Genomic DNA, 18,180 nt, shown 5'->3' with positions numbered 1-18,180 from the left:
TGGGAGAGATGTGATGAAAGCATAACCTCTAGATCTTGTCAACACATTGGATATGGTGGGTGAGAGGTTGAACAGTCATGAATGACCTGGTTGCCTAGCCTTTGCCTTTCTGACTTAGAGTTTCTACTAAAGAAGAAAGTAAGACTTTTTAAAAATAATGATTACTTGGCTTGTGAGCTTGTATGGCTTGGGAGGACCGTGATACCCTAGACAGACAAAGGGAACTTAGAAAGAGTTGAAGGTTTTGAGGGGAAGGCAATGAGTTAAGATTTGGACATGTTGAGACTCAGATGTCTACAAGAAACCCAGTTCAAAATTTCCAAAAGGCAGTTTGTTCAATAGGAGTCATAAGACTGGAGGTCATGACAGAGATTAAGGGATGGATGACCAGATTTGAGAATCATCAATATATAGATGATGGTTAAATCTTCTGAGTTTAGTAGAATATTGAGTGAAATCTCATAGAAGAAGAGAGGGGCCCAGCTCAAAGTCTTGTAGGTCACCTACATTAAGCATTTATGACCTAGATAAGAATCCAGCAAATGAGACCAAAGAGAGTAGTCATACAAGTTAAAGGAGAACCAAGAGAGTTGTGTTATAAAAATGAAAGAGAATGGGTTGATGATATCAAAGACTGCAGAAAGCTTCAGAAGAATGAGGATGAAGAAAGGGCCATTAAGAGATTTTTGCAATTAAGAGATTGTTAACAACATTGGAGAGAGCAATTTCACTTGAGCGATGATGTTGAAAACCAGACTGTAGTTAAAACGAGAGTAGAAAGAAGGAAAGTGGAAGCACCTTTTATAGAGAGCTTCCTCAAGGATTTCAGTCACTAAAGGGAAGAGAGACAGGAGATTATAGCTCTCAGGGACAGGTGGATAAAAGGAAGGTTTTTTCCAGATGGGGAAGTAGGAAATCTGTCATTAGATTAGAAGAGTTTTTAAAAAAAATGAGAGAATGGGAATACTAGAGAGATTCTCTGTTCGATGAACGATGAAGAAAAGAGAGCAGATATTTTGGAGTTTCCTTCAAAATATAAGGGATATAATATATAAAATATAAAATATATATAAATATAATATATATATAAAATATAATCTTGTCCTTTCTACCCCCAGTCCTGTGTCTGAGATTTATGTTCTCATTTATTCTTCTAGCGAGTGAGATTGGTGTAGGGCCCTTCACCCATATCCGAGACCACGGATCAGCAAGAGACATGACATCAGTGACCAGTGAATCTACTGCAGGTGCCATGGGTAAGAAAATATTTCTTTTCTTTCTATTATACTGGTATTCATCCTTGCTCTGGGCCCTTGTTTTCCAGCTTTCAAATATGATATGGACTCATCTTCATAGTCCGAGAACAGGAAAGTTTGTGATTAGGTGGTAAGACCTGGCAACTTCCTCTGTCCCATTATTGTCTGCCCAGATGTCAGCCTTTGGATGAAGAGCTCATGGAGGATTTTGTCCATTTCTTGTGTTAGTTTGTGTGTATACATATAATTTACTATGATAAAAGTCAGCTACTGGAGGACAGGCTTTTCTATGCCCAGCACCTAAAACCCTGAATGGAGTAGCTGATTCTTAACAAATGATTACTGCTTCATTTTCCATTTAACCTGAGCAGGTATCCATCAGGCAGTTTGTCTGAACCTGGATCCCTATCTCATCTGAGGGCAAGATGACAGGACAGATCCATCTACATATCAGTCTCTTCTTATTTAATACTTTCTCATGGTGGACACCCACCCTAGAGCAAAAGTAGATCCTAATTTCTGTCAGTCTTTTTGTTTTGCAAGTGCTTGTCAAGGACAAGGTGCTAACGTGAGGGGTTGGGGACTCGGGACGTTCAAAATCCTCACAGGCTCTGGGGAACTCTGTCCAAATGGCTCCAAACTTCCCCCCCCCCATAATGTCACCACAGGAGATGGACCCTCCCTGGGAACAGAACCTCACACTCCTATCCATGAATCTCTGAGCCCAGGGCCAGGCTCCTTTCCTGCCTTAAGTTCTCCCACAGCCTGCACAAGCACAGCTTCCCTTGACACTGCTACTTCATTGGAGGACCCAGGGCCAGCCAGCCTGACTCCAGAGACTGAGAGAAACCCACAGGCAACACCAACTCCAGCTATCACCCTGCCTCCAGCCAGCACACAGGAAGTTTGCACAACAGCATCTCCCAGTCCTTCTGACACAACCACAGAGGGCAGGAGTGTCAAGGCAGGCACAGCCTCTGTTTCTGATCAAGTGCCTTCCACTTCCTGCCTCTTCCCAAATAAGCATATTTTAAATAAGCTTCCCAGGGAGGGAATTGGGGTGTGGCCTTGGAGGAAATGGGGAGTGTCTGTCCAGGGAGGGTCAGTTTGTGCCTTTCTAAGGAGAAGGGTCTTCCTCCCAGGTCCTTCCTGTCTATAGCCTTCCAATGGGCCACTGTAGGGACTTTTTCTTGGCTCCATATCTGTTGAATTAGTGTCATCTCTCCAGGCTTCCTCAACTCCATGCAAGGATAGTTTCACAATCCCTGTGCTAAAGTGATTCTCCTCTTCTTATTGATGGATTCTGATTCCACTAAATCAAACATATATGGAGGTTGTCCATCAGTGAGTCCGTGCTTTGAAGGGGGAAACTTGGTTATTCATCCTGTGGAGAAAAGTCAGAGAAGCCATGTATTTTTGGTCTCAGCAGATAGTAGCAACAATGTACTTTCCTTTGGGAGTCCTCTAATAATGACTTGACTGAGCTCTGGTCTCCCCTTCTGTCTTCCTGTAGGAGGTGATGCTGGTGTGGTGCCAGTCACACATGCCCAAGGCCATGAAGGACCAGGAAGCACAGGAGCACTGATGAGGAGCCCCCTGACCCCTGTGTCTACTGTTATTCCCACAGGTAAGTAGGTACCTCCTCTCTGTCTTTGTGTTGTAGGTTTATCCTTTTTAGGGCCTTGTTTCCCAGTCTTACAGAGGAAACATGAAATTATTTTAGAGATCAATCCTCAAGAACTCTTCTGAACCTCTGATTGCTTTCTTTGTACAGCCTGGAGAAGAGGAGTTTTAGAGGTAGGAGTGAGGTTCCCACTGCTAAGGTCTTTTATATAATCAACCATAGGCATAAAGTTGGAAGGAAACTTTGAAGTATCAGGTATTATGGATAGCCTCTCATTTTACTGATGTGGATACTGAGGCCTGGAGAAGTAAAGTAATTATCTCAGGGTGACTGGATATGCCTGGAAGGGACCCTCAATAGCCATCTAGCTGGACCCCATCATTTTACATATGGGAAAAGTGAGGTGCAGAGAAGGTAAGTGACATGCCTCATGACACAAAAGTAGAAAGCATCAGAGGTGAGATTTGAACCCAGGACTCTATTATGCTGTAATTCAAGGTCAACAGGAAAAGTCAGCCCTGACACCTCACATTGAATGGCTTCCACTTTGGGGAAGGTTCCTTCTATGAACTCTCCAAGGGTAGAGATGTGTTTTTAAATTTTTATTTACATCTCCAGTATTTAGGATAGGGCTGAACACATAATAAACACTTAGTCGATGGCAACTAATTGATTGCTTTGATCTAATTTATGAGTAGATTTGTGAGATTCAGTTTATTAAAAAAATTTGTCTTCAAAATGTATCTTATACACCTACCAACTGAACTTGCCTATGGAGAAGTGAAGGGGAATGGAATGAGCAATTATGTAATGCCTACTATGTGCCAGGCACTGTGACTATTTTTATAGAAATAGTATCTCATTTGATTCACATAACAACCCTAAGTGTTGGGTTTTATAGTTAGCCCCATTTTTCAGATGAGAAAAACAGAGGCAAGCAATGACTGCTTGATTTTCCCAGGGTCATACAGCTAATGAGTTCTTAGGTCAAATTTGAACTCAGGTCTTCCTGACTCCAGGCTAAGCACTATCTCCACTATGCCACCTAATTACTTTTATGGTCCGAGCCACAGAGTTTCCGGTGTCAAGAGTCAGGAATGGAGACAGATCCAAAGGCTCTGCTCTTTAGCAGTGAACTTGGGGAAGGTGGATGATGCAGATATGGGCAGAACACTTTATTTCTATCAGCCTTGACTTGCCAAGAGGAAAAGAATGGTTCTAGGACCTTCCCTTTGAGGCATGATTTCATGACCATCTCCCTAATCTTAGCTTAATAATTCACTTGGACCTTTGGTGATTGATTGCACTTGGCCCACCCATTAAATGCTGAATCCAGTCATTTACCTCTAACTTTTGTCCTTTCTGAGACATTGTTCTTCAACCAGGGATGCTTCTTGGTCACGAGTTTATGGATTGATTCCTACACATTAGCTCTGTGATTCCTGTGAACTGGTCCTACTCTAGTATGGCCTCTGAGTGTTTCCACGAGCTTCTGTAGCCAGGAGATCCTAGAACTGGTCAGAGGTCAGAACTGAAAAACTGGACCTCTCTGATGTTATTGTCTCCACATGGCTCCTGGCAGCCCATCAGCCTGGTGGACAAGGTCATGTTTGGAGTTCTAGATATGATGGAGATGAAGATGAGGAGACAAGTGTCTCTAGATCAGCAGTTCTCAACCTCTCAATATGTAGCAATGAGAATGCATAATGCATATCAGGTATTTGCATTCTGAATCATAACTGTAGCAAAATTATAGTTTTGAAGTAGCCACCAAAATAATTTTTGGATGACTGCAACATGAGGAATTGTATTACGGAGTCATGGCATTAGAAAGGTTGAGAACCACTGCTTTAGATAATCTTAGGTGAGGATTGGAGGGAGACCATCAAGCCATTTCCTGGATAAGAAACTTCAAGGAAGGGGAAGTGTGTCCCATGTACCATAAAATCCCTAAAGGATCCTTTTATTAAATTGTGACTGATATTCCCCTCTTAATTTATATTGCTCTTGTTTAATAATCCTTGTTCAGACACCTATTTCCACTAGAAAATCACCTATGTTATTAGAGAAGCTGTATGTCATTCAGCATTGCTGATGAGAAATCAAGCCATATCTGATTAGCATGTTGCTTAATAGTCTATGATGCTTTTCATCTTTTAAAAATTAACTTTAAAATAATTTAATTTAAAGATATGATATTTTCCTAATTAAACCTAGTAACCATTTTCAATATATGTTTTCTGAAATTATTAGGTCCAAATTTTCTCCCCCCTTCCCTTCTGTCCCCCTCTTGGAGAGATGGTAAGTAATTTGAAATGGATTATACACGTATTATCATGTAAAACATAATTCCTTATTGGTCATTTTTATAAGAGAACACTCATATAAAACCAGAGCCACATAAACTGTACATAAAATAATGTGAAAGGGAATATGCTTTGATCTGCAACTGACTCCCACATTTCTTTCTCTAGAGGTGTAAAACATTCTTGGTCAAAAGTCCTTCAGAGCTGTCCCAGATTGCTCTCTTTCTGAGAGTAGCTACAACTTTCACAGTTGATCAAATGCAGATCAAAGCATCTCCCCTTTAAATTCCATTCAAAATTATTCATGTTATATCTTATAATAGTTTCTGTTTCTTGTTTCTTCTTGTAAGGTGCTGTCCAGCAGCCCTTACAAGAAAGGAAAGATAGAAGATTGACCCTTGGGGGAAGGGCTGAAGCCCAGGGGATGGATCAGAATGGAGGCAGACACCAATGCAATATTACCAATGAGCAAGCTGCACAGATCAAGCTCCAGCTACCTAACTTCAAAGGACATGAGGCAGTTAGATAACCTTAAATCAACAACACGGGAGTTAGGAATGAGTATTGAGATCAGCTGAGAGAAAAGCCACTGATCCCTTAGAGCCCATGCTCTAAGTAGGGACCACTCTGGCTAGAGGATAGGAGATTAAGAAGGAAAGGTGTTTCACAGAGATAGAGGAAATTCCATGAGAAAGCTGTTCTTAGCCAGAGGCTAAGCTCCAGGAAGGAGAGGGACAGGTGAAGAAGATAATAAGGGCTGTTTCTCTGTCAGCTGCTTGTATTTATTACCATTGTGATGCAAAGGGACTTAATACATATTAATGAAGACACAGTGGATTGCCATTGGTTCAGTTGTAAATTACCACAAGGCAGAGGCATGGATTGTCTCAGTCAGGTGAGCACAAAGAATCCTGAGTTTGTGCCTGAACCTTAGGAATTCTGGGATCAAAGGTCAATGCCTTTCTGCCATGGGCAGGTCTGAGCATGCTCTTTCCTAAGACAATCCTTACAGATTAATTATTTCCCTTGTGTATACACAGGTGTGGATTGTTACACTTGTCATGGTTATTGTTTGCCTAGTAATTATTGATCTGAAGAGAGCTGTTAAAGAGAGATGAGTGAGGAAAGGTAGTAGTCAAGGTGGTATGGCTCTTGTTGTACTCTCTCACTCTCTTCTCCTGGTCTATGATAGCTGAGGAATATCTCTTGGAAATGGTGATCCTGGGTGATGTGCTGGTTGTAAATCTTGAAATCTCTCAGACTTGTGAATGTTAAAAATTTCCCCATCAGGGAATTCTTAATTGGAACAAATTCCCTACTGAGAAACATTCCCCATTTTGACGTGAGAACTCGCCAGGATCAGAAATGGGAGGACTTCTACTCCAACCGTACTTAAGGCTGCTTTAGGGGAGAAAACTCCTTGCTATGGGAGGACCCCTATTCTACCCATACTTAAGACTGCTTTAGGAGAGAAAACTCCTTGCTAAACAATGAAAGTACTTGGACCCATGCTTATAATAATGCAAGGAGTTCTTTGAGCCAGGCCTGTTTTTAGAATTGATACAATGGGATGCTAGGTACCTAAAAGGGTTGGGCAAGTTTTCTCTTGATGAGATTAGTTGACTCAGCTGTGTTTTCTCTGGTTCAGACTTACTGAGGAGATTAGTCGACAGAGCAGCATTTTGTTCTGATTCAGACTTACTGAGGAGATTGGTCAACTTAGCAGGAATTTAGATGGGCAGTCCTTTGGAAAGCATCTACAGTGATTGGTAGATGTAGGGACTTAGGGGAGGTGACATGGGAGAAAAACCCCTATATAAGAAAAAGCAGAATCTCTTGAGGATATATCATTTTGGAGAAATCCTTTTGGAGGATCTCTGATGAGTATCACTTGGGAAGAATTTCTTGAGAGAGGCTCTGGAAAAGGGAAGCTCTTGGAGGACCATCTCTAAGGAGATCTGGCTGGAGCTCCTCTGAGGGGACTCTGTCCCTCTGGAGGCTCTGGAGAGAGGCCCTTTGGAATTCTCTCTGGTGAAGTCAGCTGAGATGGAGCTGGCCTGGTGTCACTAGAATCCTTGCTTAGACAGACCTTGTGGTGAGTGTTAAAGGACTGACTGACTGATCTTTCTCTCTTAAGACTCAGGTCTAGGCCATGTTGGCTTAAGGCCCTTCATACTTATTTCCTTTTTCTATCTTTCTTTGATTACTCATTGTATTATTAATTAAAATCTCTGTAAACCCAGTTGACTCGGGTATTTGAATAATTGGGAATATATTCCCTGGTGACCACCTTATAGTTGATTTAAAACAGGACACTGTAGGAAAACATATTTTGAGCAGTCATAATGTTTTTCCTTGTCTCTCCACATTTTAAATGCCACAGTTTAAGGCTACAACTTATTTTAAATCTCACATGGTATAAGTAAGTTAGGGGAAGGTTTCCCATATTGAGTGATAAGAGGGTTACCCCAGAATTAATAAACACAGTCTTTTAGAATTGTAAGCCTCTCCTCAGTTCATGACTCAGTGGGTAGTCCTGATCAGAATTTTTTTTTTGCAATGGCTGTTCACTAACCTCTGTGAATTAGCTTCCTCAAAGATCCTTGAATAAATCCCTTTCTTCCAATTTGACTGTGGCTTAAATTGGTTTAATAAATACAAGATATCTGGAAGTGGGCAGTTCAGGTGGAGATTAGTGGTGTCCCTATATCTAAAGCCTAAGTGTTCCTTCTTTCTGGATACCTTGGGCAAACCAGAAATTCACCTCCCCTTCCCAGTGTCTCCTTAAGATAAACTTCATCTTGGGATGAAGGCAAGATAAGGCAGGTGCTATTAGACTGTGGGGTACTGTTGAGTCTGAGGCCTCTACAGGTCCAATGGGATCTGAATCTCTCTTCTGCTGTCAGGCAGGTATAAATTTCTTCTTGAGAAGTCCCAAAGCTGATACTCCTGGCTATCTTTTAGCTGGCTGTTGGCTGATCACCAGCAAGGCAAGAAAACCTCTTCTCACCTCAAGATCAAGTCTCAAAACCTACCTTTTTTCACTGGCATTCTTCCCCATCCCTGTTCTACAGCCATGTTACTCTGCTTCCAACAGTCTTTACCCATCAATCATGTCCTCTTCAACATTCCATTTCTCATCCTCTTTGCACATTACTCTTACAGTCTTAAATTCTTCCCTTCTTCATAGATCTGGAAGATAAACTATTCTATGTTCCCCAAATTTAGTTATGGTATCACTCATTATATATAAATCACATACTCATTTTGATCTTATCTTGCTATAGGGTGTAAGATATTGGTCAATACCTAGTTCCTGCCATAAACTTTAATTTATAAAAATCATTTTTAGTTATAAGTAGAAAATTTTTTTCAATTTTTCATATTAATTTTATTTTAAAAATATTTCTCTGTTTACGTATTTCATTTTCTTTCCTTCCCCTCTTCCTTCCCCCATCCCAAATCTAATAAGCACTTCCACTGGGTTATATAGATGTTATCACTGATACCACTTCCATATTATTCATTTTTGGAATAGAATACTCTTTTAAAATACAAACCTCCAATTGTATATCTATATAAACAAATGATTGTCATTTGTTTTTCTTCTGGGTTTCTACTCCCATAGTTCTTTCTCTCGATGTAGAGGGGAATTGGGATTGTCTTGTAATAGCAAAGTCCATTATATTGGATTGTTTCACAATGTTTCATTTTCTGTGTATAATGTTCTTTTGGTTCTGTTCACTTCACTCTGCATCAGTTCCTGGAGTTCTTCTACAGTTCCTGGAGTTCTTCTTTGATATAGAATTCCTTTGGTTCATCATTCCTTACAGTCCAGTGTAGTATTCTATCACCATCATAAACCACAATTTGTTCAGTGATTCCCCAATTGAAGGTCACGTTACCCCCCCATTTTACAATTATTTGCCACCACAAAGAGCACAACTATGAATACTTTTGCACAAATATTTTTCATTATTATCTCTTTAGGGTACGATTCTAGTAGTGGTATTGCTGGATCACAGGGTATGCATTTTTTTGAAGCTCTTTGGGCATAGTTCCAAATTGCCTTCTAGAATGATTTGATCAATTCACAACTCTACCAGTAGTGCATTAATTTCCCAATTTTGTCCCATCCCCTCCAACATTTATTATTTTCCTTTACTGTTATATTTGCCAATCTGTTAGGTATGATGTAGTACCTCATTTTTGATTTGCATTTCTCTAATTATGTGGGATTTTAAACACTTTTCCATGTATTTATTGATAGTTTTGACTTTTTTTTATCTTAAATCTATCTGTGTCACTTGACCATTTGTCAATTGGGGAATGACTTGTTTTTTTTTCTTTTTTTACAATTGACTTAGCTCCTCATAACGTTAAGAAATTAGGCCTTTGTCAGAGAATTTTGTTGTAAAATTTCCCCCAAATTTATAGCTTCCCTTCCAATTTTGGTTGGATTGATTTTATTTGTACAAAATCTTTTAAATTTAAAGTAATCAAGATTATTCATTCTATATTTTGCCATGTTCTCTATCTTTTGCTTGGTCTTAAATTCAATTTCCCACAGATCTAACAGATATACTATTCTGTGTTCACCTAATTTACTTATAATTTCCTTCTTTATGGAAATTATCCTGGTATAGGGTATGAGATATTCATCTCACACTAATCTGTCTCATACTGTTTTCCAATTTCCCCAGCACTTTTAACAAATAGTGTATTATTGTCTCAAAAGCTGGGATCATTGGGTTCATCAAAAACTATCTTACTGAGGCCATTTACCCCAAGACTATGCCATTGATCCCCCTTCTATCTCTTAAGCAGTATGTAATAATTAAAATAGTGGAAGACTTAAATTGTGGCAGATAAAAAAGTGTTTGGCTTAAATTGTGACCACAGAAATTATGGTTTCAAGAGTGTCTTGTTTTTAAATCAAATATAAGGTGGTCGCCAGGGAAAAATTCCCAATTATTAAATATACCCAAGTCAGCTGGGTTCTATAGAGATTTTAATTCATACAAATGAGGAATTAAAGAAAGGGGGAGAGAGAGAAAAAGGAAATAATGGGAAAAGATAGGTCAGCCCAGGCCCAAGCCCTAAGAGAGAGATCAGTCAGTCTTTTATCCACTCACCACAAGATTTGTCCATCCAAAGATTCTAGTGTTCCGAGAGACACCAGTTCAGTTTTGGCCAGCTGCCATCTCCAGAGAGAGAATCTCTGAGACTCTGAGACTCACCCAAGAGTCATCTTTTCGTCTACTTTTAAAGAGAATTTTCTCTTATGTCAACTCCCCTAAGTTCTCACATCTACCAATCACAGTAGACATTTTCCAAAGGATAGACAATTCTTAATTCACACCTAAGAAGGTTTGAACTTTTGATTAAGTTCACACCTGTAAAACCTCCGAGTAAGTTTCTCACCTCTTTGCTCCTTGTAAATTCACAAGTTGCCTGACCTTTATAGGTACTTAGCACCCTTTTGTATTAGATCTAAAAATAGGCACAGATTAAGAACTTTTGCTTTACTTAATAAGTTTTTTTTCATTTTTCAGCAAGGAGTTTCTTCCCCTAAAGCAGGCTTAAGTAGGAGTGGAGTAGAGGTTTCACATTCCTGATCTAAGTTCCTTCATTATTTAAAATGAGGAATGGTCTTAACCAAACCTTATGAAGTAGGGTCTGAGAATTTTTAAGGTTCACAAGTACTATACTTGATGATCACCACTTTATAATACAGTTTAAGATCTGATAGTGCTAGGACTCCATCCTTCACATTTTTTTCATTCATTCCCTTAATATTGTTGATCTTTTGTTTTTACAAATGAACTTCGTTATCATTTTTTCTAATATTATATATTTTTTGATAGATTGATAGCTATGGCACTGAATAAGTAAATTAGTTTTGATGGAATAGTCGTTTTATTATATTATCTTATCCTACCCTTGAACAATTAATATTTTTGCAATTGTTTAGATCTAGTTTTAATTCTATATAAAGTGTTTTTTAGTTGTTTTTGTTTAATTCTTGAGTTTGTCTTGGCATATAGATTCCCAAATATTTTACATTATCTAGAGTGATTTTTAATAGAATTTCTCTTTCTAATTCTTGCTGATAAATTTTTTTGGATATAAAAAGAAATGATGATGATTCATGTGCTTTATTTTGTTTCCTGAAACTTTGCTAAAATTATCATTTCCACCAGGTTTTTAATTGATTTTCTTGGGTTCTCTAAGTATACCATCATATCATTTGCGAAGAGTGATAGTTTAGTTTTATCACAGCCTACAACTTTTGATTTCTTTTTTTCTCCTCTAATTGATGCAGTTAGCACTTTCTAGTATGGTATTAAATAATGGTAGTAATGATGGGCATCCTTGCTTCACTCCTAAATTTATTGGGAAGGCTTATAACTTATCCCAATTTCAGATGATACCTGTTGGTGGTTAGAAACAAATACTGTTTATTATTTTGAGGAAAGCCCCTTCTCTTCCTTTATGTCCTACTGGCTTTTTAAGTAGTAATAGGTATTGTATTTTGTCAAAGACTTTTCTGCATGGATTGGGATACTGATGTGATTTTGTGTGCTGTGTTTTAACATAAGTGCTTTGAGTTCATGTGGACAAAAAATTCTGAGTAGGCATCCTAGCACCAGGTCTGTATCTTTGGTAATTAGCATTGCAGTCTCTTCCACAGCCCAACTCATGGCTGAGCACCTGCAGCTATGGGATCTACTTGGCCAGAATAATAAACTACAGGTCAGTGATGTTGTCCCAAACACTGTGTCAAAACACCTGAAGCTACCCTTATGTTCATACACAGAGTAATTAGGTTTTGCATACTGATACCCACTATAATACCCAGTGTTAAACCCATTTTAAAAATCAAAGTCTCCATAACCATTGAACCCATCAAATCTGTTGCCTTGCTTTCTCACATTATAATTTCTTGAATTGTCTAAAAACCTATCCCCTAAAATGACTGAGTTTCATTAAGTGACCAGGTTTATTACAAAATAGCAGTGAGGGGTTTGTCTACATTCTTTAGAATTTATAATATGCTATTCTAGGTGCTCTGTAATACTCTTAAGTGCAGCCACTGCTCAATCTTGCACTTCATTAGTTTTTAATTTAAGTATCAGATCTTTGATTTCTTTTGCTAAATTATCTAGGATATTATTCTTTATCTCAGCTTGTCTATCTTTGTTATCCTGAAAAATGTCAGAAGCTACACACCTAAGTTTATCCAGTCCCATCTCATCCCAATTTGGACAGTTGCTTATATGGTTTACATCTTTATCCAATTCATTTCTCAGCAGAATCTATCACCCTGTTCAGGAAAGTAGATGGGGTCTTTCATATGTCTTGTCTCAATCTTTCAAACCTTGACCACAACTCTGGTCTCTTTGAATTATCCTTCATCGTCTGGATAATGGCCTCTCTAGCAGTAATTAAATTTTTGTAACCCACAAAAGAATTATCTTCCCAATTGGGGTCCTGGGAAAACCAGTCAGCTAAACTAGGATTCCTATGTATATCCCCAATGATTTTCTGTTTTTCCCTTTTTGATAACAATTCATCCATTAACATGTCAAAGTCCAGATAGGTTGGATCTTTACTTTCTTCTTAAATTGTTTTACCATGGCCATTGGTTTTTCATCATAGCTTGGGTTAGGGTTATTGATGATATGATGATTTAAAAGACTCTAAATATGCTTGGGTAAATCTCTTGTGAACTCTTATATTGAGGATCCCAATCTCTGCGGTTATCATTGGCACCTCCCTGAGTGGAAACATAAGGGCAGGATTGTTTTCTAATGCTTGAGTTTCTTGTCCCATTTGGTTACCTCAATTTCTGTCTAATTCCATTGCCCCTGTGTCTTAGCCAACTAGTTATATTACATTTTAATTCTTTTCGTCTTGGTCTCCAGATAATTAACCCTCGGTTTAAGCCCACTGTTTTCTAATTTTGTCTCATTCATGACTTTTCAATAGTTACAGATGGATAAGAGAACTTTCAGCATCATAACCATGGATACTAGCATTAATATTCCAAAGGGTAGATAGGATATAACCTAAAGGACCATAAGAGTCAAAACTGTCATCAAAAATCCATATGCCAACATCCCTTGGATATATAGAGGGATGGTAGGCTTAAGAAGAGTCCAGGAATAAATCCAATGTTAAAACAATTCAGCCACGTGTTGCTTAATGAGGCTGCCCTGCAAACTGCTTCATTTAACACAGTTGCTGGCTGGCTGACTTTTGCCTTTTGGTGCCACCTAAGGTTCAGTTCACTGAAACTGCAGGTACCAGACAAACAGCTTCAATCTTTCTCCTTCTCCAAAACTGTTATCCAGCAAAGCAGATCTACAAGCTTCTTCTTAGATAGGACTCCTTTTTATGAGGAAAGTAGAAACCCTCTTCAAATGGGTTTCAGAAGTCTCTTTCGGTGAGGTGCGGTGGTGTGGTCTAGTTGTTTTCTGAGAGCTTCTGAGCGGCATTGGAAGGATGGGTAAATTAGGAGTCCGTTCCTCAAAATGTGGCGGTTCTTGGCCACCCTGTGTTGCCTGGTCGTACTGACCAGTGCCAAGAGCAGATTATCCTTTCCTCCTCTATCAGATGAAATGGTCAACCACATCAACAAGCTCAACACTGCATGGCAGGCTGCGCACAACTTCCTTAATGCAGACATGAGCTACATAAAGAAACTCTGTGGTACCTTCATGGGTGGAGCCAAGCTACTACCTTAGAGAATGATAATGGCTGATAATATGAAGCTACCAGAAAACTTTGATGCCTGGGAACAATGGCCAAACTGCCCTACTATCAAGGAAATAAGAGACCAGGGTTCCTGTGGATCTTGCTGGGCATTTGGAGCTGTGGAAGCTATTTCTGACAGGATCTGTGTACACAGTAATGGAAATGCTAATGTAGAAGTGTCTGCTGAGGATCTCCTTAGCTGCTGTGGATCTGAATGTGGGGATGGCTGTAATGGCGGTTTTCCTGCTGGAGCTTGGAACTTCTGGACTAAGAAAGGCCTTGTATCTGGTGGTCTCTATGATTCCCATGTGGGCTGCTGACCTTATTCCATCCCTCCATGTGAGCACCATGTGAATGGCTCCCATTCTGCCTGTACTGGAGAAGAGGGCGACACCCCCACGTGCAGTAAGAAGTGTGAAGAGGGCTATTCTACTCAGTACAAGGATGACAAAAACTACAGATCAACCTCCTATAGGGTACCTTCAAGTGAGCAGGAGATCATGGCTGAGATCTACAAGAATGGCCCTGTGGAGGGAGCTTTTAGTGTGTATGAAGACTTCCTACACTACAAGTCTGGAGTATACCAGCACGTTGCTGGAGAGATGCTTGGAGGTCACGCCATTCAAATCCTGGCTGGGGTGTGGAAAATGGAATCCGTTACTGGCTGGCTGCCAACTCCTGGAATATTGACTGGGGTGATAATGGCTTCTTTAAATTCCTCCATGGAAAGAATCACTGTGGGATAGAATCTGAAATTGTGGCTGGAATTCCCAGAACGGATCAATATTGAAAGAAGATGTAACCTGCTGCTATTTGTCTAACTATCAATAGCCCTTTGTGACTTTTAATCTTTCAAAAAAGAAAAAAAATCTTGGGAATGGGAAGAAGGTGAATGTGGGCAAATGAATACTTTTAAAAGACTTAAGTTTGGAGAGATGCTTTTTTATTTATCTTTTGTTTAAAAAGGACGTTTAAGGAGAGGATTTAGATAAATCATTGGGCTTTGAAAATTTGGTTGCGCTGAATTCTTGTGGGGTCAGCCAGCTCCATTGATAATAACATAGATGAATATTTCTTGATCTGACTCCAACTAATAATGCATGCCATTTCAGTTTAAGTAACTCTGTGAATAGCACATAGCACTGCTGGTAAACAGGCTGTGTAATACACTTGAGACCCAGGATGCTTTCTTTTAAAAAGGCCTTTTTTCCAGGGGTGCCTCCCAATTCCTGTTATCTTGACTCCTACAATTCCCCTCAACATTCATCTTTTAGGAACCTGAAGTCCAGGAACCAACAATGATTGAAGGAGTGGGGGGAGGAGTGTTTTCTCCCACAGGAATAGGGATGGGTTTTTTGTTTTGTTTTTTTTAATATTTTGACTTAGGAAGGAGGCAAAGAAATTCTCAGAAATTGACTTGGCTCCCACTTGTTAGGGGTAGAGGGAGGTAGAGTTGTGGGATGGGCCACAAAATGTTAGAATCCTATTTTGTCCCAGTTCTCACTGGTAAAAATCCTATACTATGCTTACTTCTCCTTAGTGCCACTCCACTTTTAGTGCCAGTTAGCCTGAAGCTATTAAAGCTTTGCAGTATTGCACATGCCCTTGGGTCTTTTCTGTGGTGATAAAAAAAAATAGATTTCTCTATTTTTGTTTAATGTACCTTGATTGATCATACAAAAGAGTAGCCAGGATCCCTTTTACTCAATAGAAACCTGTGCCTGTGGTTTTAAAAGAAAAGCAGTAATCCCTCTTCTGATGTTCTTGGGGGACAGTCGAGAAGGAGCAGGATTATGGTTCTGTCCACAGGAGAAACAAGATTTTGTTGTTCTTGGGAAATCACTGCTTTACCCTATCATGCAATTTAATCTCAGTGTTGATTTTAGTGACTAAATGGAATCCAGGACCCTTGTGCCAATAAAAGATTTCTCCTAAAAAAGCCAAAAAAAAAAAAAAAGAAGTCTCTTCCCTTTCACCAGCCGAGGGTAAAGTCAGAGAGGCCTGTCTCCAACAGCAGTCAAAGAAAGCAAGCTCAGTAACTGCAACCCAGTGAGTCAGTGACCCAGTCAGAGACCCAGTGAGAGGACATCACCAACTGACAGAACTTTTCTTGTGTTCTTTCTTGTAAATTCTGGTCTCACAAACTGCTTGTCCCCTCAGAGATCTCTTTATCAAATATCTCATTTAATCAACATGTTCATCAATATTCTGTTTTCCTTAGTATATTTTTATTAATTAGTTCATCCCATTCACATTCAGCATCCTAATTACTGTATTTCCCACCATCTTATTATTCCCTTTAGATGCTGCTCTATTCCCTTTCACTCTGATCCTCTGCTTTATGTTATATAGTTCTCACATTCTCAATCCCTTCCCTTTCCTCTCAGTGTAATCATCTCTTTCACCCCCTAATTTTTTGTACATTTCCTATCATACATACATATCATTTCATATCACATTTACATATCATGATATCATCATAATCAGTTTGCTTCCTCATCCGCTTTTTGTTTTCTTTCTCTTTTTATTTAGTCAATTTAGAAATTATTCCTTGGTTACAAGAATCATATTCTTTCCCTCAATCTCCTTCCCCCGCCCTTCCCTTAGCCGACGTGCAATTACACTGGTTATTACATGTGTCCTTGATCAAAACCTATTTCCATGTTGTTGATGTTTGCACTAGAATGTTCACTCAGAGTCTACATCCCCAGTCATATCCCCTTGACCCATGTATCAAGGAGTTGTTTTTCTTCTGTGTTTCTACTCCCACAGTTTTCCCTCTGGATGTGGATAGTGTTCTTTCTCATAGATCCCTCTAAGTTGTTCAGGATCACTGCCTTGCCACTAATGGAGAAGTCCATTACATTCACACAGTGGATCAGTCTCTGTGTACAATGTTCTCCTGGTTTTGCTCCTCTCACTCTGCTTCAATTCCTGGAAGTTGTTCCAGTTCACATGGAATCCCTCCAGTTTATTATTCCTTTTAGCACAATAGTATTCCATCACCAACATATACCACAATTTGTTCAGCCATTCCCCAATTGAAGGGCATCCCCTCGTTTTCCAGTTTTGGGCCACCACAAAGAGCACAGCTATGAATATTTTTGTACGAGTCTTTTTCTCCATTATCTCTTTGGGGTACAAACCCAGCAGTACTATGGCTGGATCAAAGGGCAGACAGTCTTTTAGCACCCTTTGGGCATAGTTCCAGATTGCCCTCCAGAATGGTTGGATCAATTCACAACTCCACCAGCAGTGCATTAATATCCCAATTTTGTATGCAGTTATTTTAAATGGAAGTGCTCTATCTCTACCTGTAGGATTTTGTCAATAAAATATAGAAATGCTGATAACTTAGGGTTTTTAATATCTTGCAACTTTGATAAAGCTTTTATTTTAACTAGTTTTTTAATGGAATCTTTAGGGCTCTCAAAGTATACCATCATATTGTCTGCATGGTATGATAGTTTTCTTTCCTTGTTGCCTATTCTTATTATTTTAATTTTAAAAAATCTTACTGATATAATATTTCTAACACAATATTGAATAATAGTGATGATAATGTACATTCTTGCTTCACCTTTTATATTTTTAGAAGTTTTCTAGCATAAGTTCTCCATAGCATAAGGTCTCTAGAATAAGAACATAAGTTCTCCAAAATTACAAGATCCAAATTGTCTCCCTCCCTCCCTAGCTGCCCCATTCCTGAGATGGTAAAGCAATCTGATCTCCACATTAGTCACTCTTGTGAGAAGATACTATATAAAATTAAAACACAAATAAAATACAGTGATGAAGAGTACAATTGATCTGCATTCACACTCCAGTGGATTCTCTCAAAGTGGCTAGTATTCTTTTTTTTTTAAACCCTTACCTTCCATCTTGGAGTCAATACAGTGTATTGGAATCTTTAGGGCTCTCAAAGTATACCATCATTTTGTCTGCATGGTGTGATAGTTTTGTTTCCTCGTTGCCTATTCTTATTCATTTAATTTAAAAAATCACTGATATAATATTTTTAACACAATACTGAATAATAGTGATGATAATGGACATTCTTGCTTCAACTTTTATATTTTTAGGAAGGTCAATACTGTGTATTGGCTCCAAGGCAGAAGAGTGGTAAGGGGGGTAGGCAATGGGGGTCAAGTGACTTGCCCAGGGTTACATAGCTGGCAAGTGTTTTGAGGCCAGATTTGAACCTAGGACCTCCCATCTCTAGGCTTGGCTCTCA

At 39.1% G+C, this 18,180-nt stretch overlaps 1 protein-coding gene and 1 pseudogene across 1 annotated transcript in view; both read left to right on the top strand.

Moving 5' to 3' along the window:
* The window catches only part of LOC103099832 (mucin-16-like), a 136,364-nt gene that overhangs the window by 28,353 nt on the left and 89,831 nt on the right, over window positions 1-18,180 (top strand). The window contains exons 10-12 of the mRNA XM_056820961.1: window positions 1,158-1,386; window positions 1,800-2,224; window positions 2,770-2,883. Of these exons, the coding sequence (XP_056676939.1) occupies window positions 1,158-1,386; window positions 1,800-2,224; window positions 2,770-2,883 (768 nt within the window). The remainder of the gene's footprint in view (window positions 1-1,157; window positions 1,387-1,799; window positions 2,225-2,769; window positions 2,884-18,180) is intronic.
* Window positions 13,625-14,871, top strand: LOC130457904 (cathepsin B-like; annotated as a pseudogene).

This window comes from Monodelphis domestica, chromosome 3 (genome assembly GCF_027887165.1).
Source record: "Monodelphis domestica isolate mMonDom1 chromosome 3, mMonDom1.pri, whole genome shotgun sequence".
NCBI lineage: Eukaryota > Metazoa > Chordata > Mammalia > Didelphimorphia > Didelphidae > Monodelphis > Monodelphis domestica.
This window is presented reverse-complemented; position numbering and strand designations above follow the sequence as displayed.